This window comes from Thalia democratica, chromosome 1, assembly GCF_965202585.1.
Source record: "Thalia democratica chromosome 1, ktThaDemo2.hap1.1, whole genome shotgun sequence".
Lineage (NCBI taxonomy): Eukaryota > Metazoa > Chordata > Thaliacea > Salpida > Salpidae > Thalia > Thalia democratica.
Window position 1 is genome coordinate 25,961,684 of NC_139165.1, and position 12,416 is coordinate 25,974,099.

Genomic DNA, 12,416 nt, shown 5'->3' on the forward strand with positions numbered 1-12,416 from the left:
TATTATAAAGCAGTGTGTTATATAAATTATTTAAGGTTTTTTTTTGCACAATCTTCTTATACTGATGCATGTTGTTTAATTTAAATCATCTTTTTTATGTTATGTTTGTAATTTATCTGTTTTTATGAAAAGTTATAAATACAGAAGCTGTTAAAAAACCGTATATGACATCGTATTTATTTTTGCTAAAAGTATTCTCAAAAAGCCGCGTCTGATCTAAAGTTAGGTCATTTTGACGGATTAGTCTGGAATTTTAACAGAAAATCTGCCTTAAATTTGCTTTCAATAATTCACTATGAAAAAACACTGAAAGAATATTTGTTATAAAGCTTATATACGTATGATATCAAATAAATATTTACATAAAAAACTATTTAATTGTCATTATTTGATGTGACTATTTATTATATCTAAAATGAACTGTTGTCTTTTAAATAAATTATACTATCTTAACACAAAACAAACTACATAAACACCCATAACATATAACAAAAAATTGGCAATAAAGCTTTTAGTAGAATTCAGTCTTATGTTAAAAACATGAATGGAAATACTAAAACCATTAGTTTTTTGAAAACAATATCAAAAATATATATAAAAAAGAACTGACCTATCGCAAAGTTTATTGCGTCAACGTAACTTTAACAACCTGAGAATTTTTAGATTAAAAAAAACCTGCACATGCTGGAATTATAGTGGTTTTAGAAATTACACAGCATTTAATATGCTATTTCATATTTTAAACTTTGTCAAGTTTATTATTTTCCATCAAACTCGTTGAGGTTTTCAAAACTCAAATGACAAGCTTTTGCATTTGAAACGCTTATAGTAAGTTTAATGAGAATTCTTTCTAAATGTAGCTGTTATTGAAGCTGTTTACATTTATAAAAATGTTAAATTTATTGCCATCTGCAAAATACAGCACTCAACAGTCTAAAAACATAATGACGTAACAATGCTGCAATTATGTTAGCAGATGTGTGCTTGTAGAATGGCCACTCGACACAAAACTTTGTAGTAAACAATAAACTCGACACAACAACCTGTTTTGAACAATAAAAAATTAACATTCTGCACTATATATTAGCTTAAACTTTTTTTTTAACTTAACGATGTAGATAAAATTAATTTTATTCATTGTAAGTCGGACTGTTGTTTCTACTAAACTAAATTATTACTATAATAAATATTTTCATAGTTCTTTTTGTTTTAAATTTTCTTTCTAACTAAAAAAAAGAAAAACTAGAATAATGTGGGAAAGGAAGAAGAGGTAAGTATTTGACGTCATAATTAAAATGTCTTTTGAGGGTAATCGGCGTGCGTTTAGTGTTGTGGTTAAGTGAAATTAATTATTTGCTAACACGTAAGTTTTGTTTCCAAAATAACGAGTTAAAAAAATCATTATATTTTTTATTAACGTATGTACTACGAAAATATTTAAATTTTAAAAGTTTACACTCAACTTTAGTTAAAGTTATAAAACGATGAGTTTGTATAATACAAAATGTATAATTCGTTTTCTCATTTTATAATTAGTTACAAAATACTTTTTCATCTACTAAAAAATTAGTGACGTAATAATGAAACTTGTGATCTAGAATGCTTTTAAAATCCGATTTTTGGCCTATTTGACATGTTTATCACTTAACAAGTTCTAAAGGCTTAGCATTAAGAGCAGTTAACAAAAACTTTTAGAATACTTACGAGAAATTCCGTCATTAGAACAATTTTTCAAATTCCATTGTTTGTAGATGTCATGTATGTAATTCTGTCTACTAAAGCATAAATTCTATTGTATAATAGTTTGTTGTTATTGTAGATAATTGTTTATACCAATTCAAGTTTCTGCAACATAAACAACAAAAATCCAACGGATCTCAAGTGTCGTTGAAACGACCAAGAAATCATTTTACTATTGCTGATTGTCAACTTGACACTAGTGGTTTATGTAAGCAAATGCAGAGAAAATAACAATTCTAATCTAAACAATAATAAAGCAGTTTTACTAGGCTGAGTCGTTTGTGATGCAAAACAAATTCTATTGTAAACTTAATACAAAAAACAATAATTTCATTTAAGACTTTTATCTTGGAGAAACTTTATTTTCAAATCTAAACCTGTAAATACTTTAAATATCTTAACTTTGATAATCAAATGAACGTAAAAAAAAACTTTAACGATAAAATTTAATCTTTTACTATTGTTTACCATTGCATATGGTTAAATGTTTTGGCGGTTAATTGAACTGGTTGACATGCTTCTGCGAAATTGAAATATTGAACACAGTTTAAACTTTTAACGAATAATTCCAAAAACTTGCAGATAATAATAATTTGTTGATGTAGCTTAATAATAATAAGTAACATTAGTTGACAAAACACTTTAAATCAGTTGGCGTCAGTTGAAATATTGTTCGAATATTCTACTCTTAGCTAAAACTTTAATCAACTTTTTAGATTATTTTTCTAAAGAAAATCTAATCTATGTGACAGTTTTTATAAAAAATCATAAATACATTAAGTCTGCATTAACGTTTTTTAACTAAGTAAAACTTTTATTCAGTTTCAGAACCAGTAAAAATCAGTAAAAAGATAGAAAACAAGAAACTGACTATCCTATCAAATGGAGAAGTTCGTACTTCTTAACAGGAAGATCAACATTAAGCAATAACATAATTTTACAGGTCTATTTTGAACGAAAGATCGAGGTTTAGTGAGAAAGAAGAGAAAAAAATTAAAAAGCGAACTGAAACTTTGGTTGTTGCTGATAAAAACTTTATTAAAAAATTAAAAATATAAAAGAAGTCGAACAATATATTTATTGATTATTATAAAACTGGTAACATTTGAAAATTTGTGTTATTTCTGTATAATTATAAAACAACATGTATAAATAAATCATAACAAACAAATAATGTTTTGATACAATTTTAAACACACATCGCTTTAAATGAGCTTTAAAAAACATTAAATAAAAAATGTAGTAACACTAACTAATTTTTAGATTTTAAAGGTCAAAAACAGCTTTTTCTTAAAAAACTCTGTTAAATATTTCAAAAGATACTCTTAAAAACTGTTTTTAGCAGTAGCAACATTTTACCACTAATAGGTGTTATCTTACCACAAACTAGTACATTACCTGTTCATTGTAACATCTTACTATTTGTATACAAATTTAATAATTAACAAGATAAAAAAAACGCTTTTACAAAGAATCACTAGTTTAGTAGTGGAAACTTTCTTAGAAAGTTAACATAGTAATAAAAATGGAAATTTATAAAAAATTTTTAATGTGCTAATCATATTAATTTCTGACCCCAAACAAAATAAAACAACGCTGGGAAAAGAAATTATACTATTTTTAGTTCTGATAAATAGAAAACAGAAATATTTCAAGCTAAAAAATTAAGTAACTTAACAACCTTCGGTAAAAGGCGTAAAACAATGTTACCGTTTCGATGCATCCTAAGAACTGGTCAAGATTAAATAACATGTGTGCAGTTTTTAAATGTTTTCATAAGTTAGTATTTTGCTGCATAAACTATTCTGCTGTTATTAAATTATTATAACAAATTAATACAATTTTTTTCATGTAAGTACTTTTTTACATATTTTGAAACTGGACTTTTTACAAAAATCATTTTTTGTTTTAGTTTAAAATTTTTTTTTACATAAGCACTAACGTGTATTTATTTTTGTCAAAAAATAAATTAAATACTTATATGTTCGAAATATTTTGATACATAAGTATTGGTAATAACAAATGGTTAAAAATTAAGGTAATGATTTGAAGTTAAGTCAGACGTTTTAAAAAAGCTTACCGTATTATTAGCTTAAAACGTTAAAACAAAAAAAAAACATTTGAAGATTTGAAAGAGTTTACAAAACTTTAAACAAGTAAATAATTACAATTTTTTTGAACTAGTTTGTAAATTTAATAGTAAAGTATCGTACAACACTTTAAGTTTACTTAACTTTTTTTTTCTATTCACATCAAAGACTCAACAACAGTATCTAAAATATTCTTATAGTATTTTTTTAAAGTAGATAGTTTTTTATTGTTTTTAAAATGTATTTTAAGCTGTAATCGTTAGTTTGTTTATGAAAGTATAAGTTTTTAGTTTACTTTTATTAAAGTTATATTACTTAAGTTAGTTTTTATAATTACAAACAACCAAGGTTTAATGTTGTTTTTACTGACATTTTATGTGAAAAAACTTAATATAACAATAATCAAAAAATTATTTCGATTTTATAACAAAAAAGTGTATCTACGAATACCATATATACAAATTTAAGCAAGTATTGAACGGTTTTTTTTATTTTGTTTTGATTATTAACTTTTACTTATTAAAATGACTTTATAAAAGAAATCAAGAACTTAAAACATTAACTAATTTGTTAAAGTTTAATATTTTTAAAAAATTATACAAGGTTGTTAGTACAAGCTAGTGACAAACAAGTTGACTATAACTTTAATAAAAGTAAACTAAAAACTTATATTTTCATAAACAAACTAAAGATTACAGCTTAAAATACATTTTAAAAACAATAAAAAACTATCTACTTTAAAAAAATACTATAAGAATATTTTAGATACTGTTGTTGAGTCTTTGATGTGAATAGAAAAAAAAAAGTTAAGTATACTTAAGTTTTTTTTTAACTCAAGCGCGCCGTTGCTGAATAAAAAAAGATAAATCAAGTAAGTTAATCAAGTAAGAGGAAGCGATTACCTTTATTTTGAAACATATAAACTTTCCGCACATGTAAATTATGCTATATTTTTATGCAACTGTACAAAGTTAAAAAGTTAAATCAACACTCACAAAACAAAAACTGTCTTTGCTTTATTTTTAATGTTATAAGTACCACTTTAGTTGTGTAAGACATGTAAGTTTTTCATAATCCATATCAATTTTATTATTTCCATTTAACTGTTTCTTAAAGTTAAAGACAGTATAATAAAATTTACATCAGGTCGTTGATTCTTAATCTTTTTAATCAAGACTTCACTATTATAGCGGTTTAAGAGACATATACGTAATTTATAGTTTTTCGTTTTAAAAATTTTTGAGTTAGTCAATGTTATAAGTAAAAAACGTTTTACAAATGTTATTTTCCCTGAAATTGCAGATTTTAAGTTAGCTTTGCACCCTATGACTGCTAGCAGGAACTATGTTTCAAATAATAGTTATTTATAAAAGAATCTAAAACATATAAGATCTCGAAGAGTAAGAATAAACTGTCGAGTGTGTTTAATTTAATTATTCTTATTTGATTCAATATATAAATGTGAATCTTAAAATTGTTTATTAAAATAATTTAAAATTGTTGAATAAAAACGTTATGTAAAATTTATTTTCAGTTTCGAATGTTGTGATACTTTATACTTTGAAAACACTTACTTAAGTCCCTACAAAATAAATAAACAGAGTTAAATGTAAATACTTTTATATTGATTTAAAACAAGCCTAACAAAAAAAGAGCTCTTTCAATTAATATTTGCTCAATTAACTTGTCTATATTTATTTTTAGCTGTAAACAAAACTAACAAAAATAATATTTTTTAATGGTAACCGAACATTGTATATAAAAGCCAAAATGTAAATTGCATATAAAAAATGAACTTACTCGCTTTTTGATAAATTTGAGTTTCAAGCAATTTCAACGTAAAAAATTTCATAATAAAGTAAAAATAATTAATACAATATTATACATTTTTTATTAAAACTAAAGGTTTAAGTATTTTTTCGTTAGGTCCATATTTGATGTTTTCATTTAATAAGGAAAGTATAGAGTTCTTAAGCATACTTTTTTATTCGTTTAAACTACATAAATTTGCCTGAGATTCTTTAAAAAATTACATTCATTTTAATTAAAGTAAATAAAAAATAATAATATAATAAATTCGGCTAATAAATACATGTAGAAGCTATAAGAAATAAGATTTCGGCTTAAAAGATTATTTTCAAATTATTGCAACGCTGTTAGTAAAATTAAAATAAACTAATAAATAAATAAAACAAGAAAGTTTACAAAGCACTTATAAATATTTTGGCTACAAAAATTTTTTAGACACAATTTTTACAATTTTTTAGTCTTCTATGCCATTAAATCCCTATAGAAAACCCTTTTTAAATTCTAAAGTTATAAATTGGTAAAAAAATTTAATTATTAAAGTTTCATAGTTCTTCAAAATATAAAATGCTTGAGAGGACGTTGGAGTTTTCAAATACCATTTTAGAGAAATACACATTGTGGATTAATAGTTTACCCCGATACTAAAATTTTTGGCTAGATAGAAATATTTTTTATTTAATAATTTATAAACATTAATGTTAACTATAACTTTATTGTATTATAACTTTAATAACTGATTTATATTTAGTTGTATTAACACTAACTTATAGTTATTTTGCACGATTTTGTTTTAAAATGACTAATGAAAAGTCGAAACGTCAACGTCACAAGTATTTAATAAACTATAAATCTACAATGTGTTTATCTCTAAAATAATTTTAAGTTCTTCAATATATGTTACTTATTTAAACAATGTATATAAAAAGCTTTAATTTTTAGTTTTTACAGTACTTTTATAAAGTTTAAAGAAATTACAACTAAAACAAGTATGATAAATAAATTTCTATAACATTGCCAAAATATATTAGTGTAAAAGAAACTTATTATTTGGAAAGTTTAAGTTAAGATAGATTAAGTTAAGAGTAATATAGTTTTTCGATTTACACAATTAAGAACAAATTATTTTACTTTTTTTTATAGTTATATTTACATTTAGCTGTGTTTTATAAGAAGGATACAACTATAACTAACGAGTATTACAAAAAAAAGGCGATTAAAACGATTAGAAAAATTTCATAACTTTCTTGCTAAATCATTTGAAAAAATTAAAAACTTTTGAATTTTAAATAAATGTTCTTTGAAGTTATAAAAACCATTTAGAAATATAAAAAAAAATTACTTCAAACCTTTTGTTTAAAAAAAAAGATTTTATCTAGAAGAGCATCATCAGTTTAAAAACAAAAACTATGTACGTTTTTTAAAATCAATATTAAAGTTATTTACTACAGTAATTAAAATATCTTATGTTTTATAAGCTGAAACACATAGTAAAATTATATTAGATATAAACAATTAATAGTTAATGGTAGTAATAAGATTTCATTTTATTTTCCAACTATTAGGTGGGCAAATGTTTTACTGATTCAAGTTTCGTGACACCTGTGATACCTGTGACACCTGTGTTAACTCTTGATGAAACTCTTGATTCACTGTTAAAAAGAAATTGTAGAAATCAATTTTTTTAATTATTCTTTTTTAATATTGTTTTAGCTAAATATACGTTTTAAAAAATATCATAGAAATTTCTTTAATTTAAAGTAAAAAAAAGTTGTTTTTAGTACAAGCTAAAAATTTATTAAGCATAAAAGTCTTCAGCCACTAAAACTATTTTTTTAAGTTTTATTTTGTATTTTAAAATTTAAACTTGAACAAATAAATTTTTATGTTATTTAACACCGTCATAATTTTTCTTTTTTATTCATTACATTAATAACTAAATAGTTGTTAACTAAAGTTATAAAAAACTTCGAAAATGTATTAGTACACTATTTTATAAATTTTTAAACAAAAACAATACGAAATAAAGTGCTAAGACTAGAGTATTGCTTTATGATTATTTATACTTTACACCAATATTAAGCTCATAAAATTAATTTTATAAAGTGTGTGAATACTTGTGTGAAAGTAGATCGTATTTAATGACTTTTGAACGTGAGTTTTATATTGGGCTTTTTATTATATTATTTAGCGTTTTATATTAGCACAAACTATAAAAATAAACAACTTGAAACAAATATCATTAAACTAAGAAGATAAGTTTTTTTTTTGCAAAAGTTTACGACTTAAACTATAAATAGACTACAGACAGGAAATATTTTGACTTTTATTTAATAAAACTTAAGTGATAAATTGATTTTTATAATTTACTTAAGTCTACAAAAAACCAAAATTATGACTCTTTTAAACTTTTTGTAATTTAAATTTAACGCAAGAGAACTTTATAGCAGTTGTGTACATAAAATATTTAAAAGGTCTTTAAATTTTGTAAGCTTTAAAAATATAATATAATTATCTAAAATAAAATAATAGAAATAAAAATATAGTCTTTAAAAAAAAGCAAGTCACTAAACAAAATTTTGTTTAATACTTAAATATTCATATTAACTTTTGAATTTCAAAATATAATTTTAGATATTAGACTAAAAACTGTGCAAGCCTTAAAGCTAAAGTTAAAACTATTGCACATTTTACACAAGCTTTATAATTTAAATCATCAAAGTAATTCAAAATTAAAAGCTTAGCTGAAAACTTAGTTGTTTACCTTTAGAACATATAGCAATATAAAAAAGTTCAAATACTGGATTTATAATAAAACGATGCTACATACTTACAAAACATTTTTAAGTCATCATCGATTAAACTTTTTTATTGACATACCTTTAAATTGAGCGTAAAAACCAAAAATTAAAAGTTATCAAACTTAATTTAAACTTGTAAACTTCGGTTTCAATAAAATTCAACTTAGGTCAAAATTATTGTCAACTCTTAAACTTTTTTTTAGCAAAGATTAAAGTAGGTTAAATTTAGTTTAAATTTTAAAACTTTCAACCAACAAAATTAAATTAGGTCAAATTAATTTCAATTTTGAAACTTTTATTTTAACAAAAAATAAATTTTAGTCAAGCTGTATTCAACTTTTAAACTTTAATGTTATATTGAGCTACTTTTTTTATTATCAGTAGTAGTGATTGTTTTAATAAAAAGAGTTTTAAAAATTTCAATTATATGTATTTTTGCTTTTAAAAATGATGATAGCTTTATATCTAAACTTTATTATAAAAAATTTGTTGTTTTGAAAATAAGTTAGTTATACCTATTATCTTTCTTTTTTCAATAAATTATTCATTAGAGAATACAAAGCTAAACTAATGTATTTTTCTATGGTGATAAGTATTCAATTTAGTAATGAAATATAACGGAACAAATCAGTATAAGATATGCTGAACACTGATGAGTATATTTATTTTATTGATTTTTTTTCCTTTTTGCTGAAATATTACGATATCTACAATTTGTATTTGTAATATATTAAAACACACGTATGATTTTTGCGGTAATATTTTGTTTCTTTAAAATTTGGTATAAAATTTTGCTTACTTTACATAACAACTTAATCATTGTATAAGTTTCGCAAAACAGACAATATTTTACAGTAAAATTAGTTTTATGCTTTGTTAATCAAGCCTCTCATAAGAATAAATACAAATATTTAAGATGTATGCGGTAACAATCTGTAAATTGAGCATAAAAATTATTTAGATTTATAAAATGTTTACTATTTTAGATTTATAATACAACACTATTAAACAATAAGCTTAGTGACAAGTCGTTAAGTGATAGTCGATAAAATTAATAGATAGAATCATAGAAAATTAATAAAAACTTACTACATATATTAAAATTGACAAAAACTTGATATAAAATACTATCTGCGGTTGTTTTTGTGTTAAACTTCAACTTTAGATACAAAAAGTTGTATTAAGATTACTTTAAGAGTTTTAGTTTTACTTTTCAAATTTCTAACAACTTTTCCCAGCCTTTATTAAATAAATACTATTCAAATGAATACTTTATAACACTATTTCAAAAAGACCACGGAAAAATAAAAGTGTTTTTAATTTCCAAGCTCAGTTAATGGATCAATATGTCATATTACTTAACTGTTCGTATATATAAAAGTTTTGCGCAAAATAGGCTTTATTCTGAAATACGTGTAAAATAGTGTTTTTAACACAGTATATAAACTAATTTTCCATATTTAACAAAATTAGATGTAGAAAATACAAAAAAAAAACACATTTGATTGTATTTCAGTCTAAATTAATATAAATTTAAAAAATATATTTTAAGGCCTTTTTCTGATTATATTAAACTAGATATTACATTTAGAGAAATAGATAAATTGTTGTTAAAAAAACTTTTAACACTTAATTTATAAATGAACTTATTTATTAGCACTATTGAAATCATTTGTTAACCAAGCAAACAAAATCCTATTTAAGCTATTCGTTATAATTGTTATGTAAAAGCTAATAATTAAATAAATTTTATTTTTGCTAAAATTTAAATATTTTATTTCAATATAGCTTGAAATTTGGATAAATAATTTTATAAACTAACAAAGTAAGCAGCACAACATTGAATTTAATAAAATAATGTATAATGATTATAAAGTATAGCTAATTACATAGTATATATTATATTAGTATATGTTAGTATATATATAATAACATATTATATATATACTAATAACAATTAAAAAAAAAAACTTTTTAAATCTATAACAAATATTTATTATGAAATAATTAAGATTTAGCTTTTGCTATTATTTACAAAAATTTAATTATTAAATTATCATCTATAATTTTTAATTAACTTTGTTTAACGTATTGTTGCATTTAATAAACATTTAATACTATTTTACTAAGTTTCTTATTATATAATAATAAAGTTAATTGCAAACTAACGCTAGAATTTTAAAACAAAGCAATACATATACTTGGAAAATATTAGTCAAAATATAAATTGAATAGTTTTCAAAAGAGTTTCATTTTGTATACGACTTTTCGTAGTTTTGTAAAACATACATGACTTTAAAAAAATAGGTCAATTTAGTTTTATAAATAACATTTCAAAAGAAAAAGCATGCACTTTGTTTCAACATAATCCATTAATAACCTATTGTTTTAGATGTTCATTACATACAAAACGTGAAAATAAATAACTTATGATAGAACTTTAGAATTTTGTTTATTTGGCGGACGCTGTAAAATACTAATAAGTGTTTAGCAAAACAAATTTTAGTTACGTATTCTTAAACAAATAAAACTTTTAGTACGTTTAACATGATTTAAATAGTGTAAATTGAAGGAGTAATTAATGAAAGTAAAATTCACTTGTTGAAAGTAGGTCAAACCTTAAGCATTTTTAGACTTAAATTTTACAGTGAGCTTCTGAATTTATCGCCACATTAAAATTTTATCTAAACAGAAAAAAACTCTCACAAACATTTTCATTAATTTTTTTTTAGCCTTACTGAAACTTTAATACAATTAATATTTAAAAATATGTCTTAAAGTTATCTTAGAAAAATTAGGTTTAGTTTAATATCGTTTTAAAACAAAAACTATTTTTAAAAATCTAAAACATTAAGCTATACAATTTCTTATACGAACCTATTATTTTAATTTTTTAAATATTTCCTATAAGTTAAGCTAATATGGCTAACATTTGAGGTTCATAACTGGTTTCATAATTAAACAAGTTTTAAAGTAATTACCTATAAAAGTTAAGCTCTTAAAAATATGTTTTAATGACTAATAGTATTATTTTAAGTACTATATACTAATTTAAACAAACGGTTTGGTTTCTTCACGATGATTATCACAGAAAAAAACTTCTTTTTTGTGCAACTGATTTAATTTTTCCTTTAATAAGTTTTTATCGTTTTTAAATTTGTGACTATATATTTTAGTTTATTTTAGTTTAATTGAAAGATAATTGTTACTTACTTCATTACTGCTTTCAACGAGTTCAATTTGACAAACACTGCTCTTTTGCATCAGTTTTGTTCGTGTTTTCTTCATGAAGTAGAAAAACAATACTATGAATGTTCCAACTATCAATATAACTACCAAAGTCACTACTATAGCAACCAGGGGACTACCAGAATCGATTGAAATATCACATAGTGAGTTGTTATTTAGTGATTCGGTTGGTTTAGAGCACAGAGTTTTGTACATGCCGTTTTTAAAACGCGTATGACCTTGGCAAACGTCGTTTACGCTGCCAGAAACACCTTCGTCCACATTTATCCATAAAAGATCGAATACTCCAAAACAATTCTTTATGGTTTTGTTGAAAGGCTGCACTCGTAGGACGTTGTTGTACATAAAGCCTTCGACTTTTCTTATTTTCTCAACAAACTTCTCAAAATCTAAAGTTTTCAAATTGGCGATTTCACTAGAGTTTCGGTGGCAAGTTTTTTGAGCTTGGGTGAAGTTTTGAAGGTCTTTTGTTACGTAATAATATGAACCGTTAAAGGTGAATTCGTTCATTATTATTCTATTATATACAATCCTATAAAATTTTTATATTTTATTGTGTACGATTAAATGCTATCAACTTGTATTAAATTAAGGACTATGAAAAAAAAAGTATTTTACCGATTCAAACTGTTTTAAATAAATTATATTCCAACATTTTGATATAATATCCTTAAAAATAAAACTTTTTTTTAAAAAACTACTTCTTCAAAAGTCAAGGAGGTAATTAAAA

The 12,416-nt window shown here is 22.8% G+C and overlaps 1 protein-coding gene across 1 annotated transcript; it reads right to left on the minus strand.

Moving 5' to 3' along the window:
• Positions 1-7,123: 7,123 nt before the first annotated feature.
• On the minus strand, positions 7,124-12,196 carry LOC145848742 (uncharacterized). Its single transcript, XM_082954018.1, has 2 exons — positions 11,651-12,196; positions 7,124-7,288 (listed from the first exon to the last, which is right to left on the minus strand). Exons 1-2 carry the CDS (start codon positions 12,194-12,196, stop codon positions 7,286-7,288), a joined length of 549 nt encoding a protein of 182 aa, XP_082810144.1. The 3' UTR covers positions 7,124-7,285.
• Between the last annotated feature and the right edge of the window lie 220 nt (positions 12,197-12,416).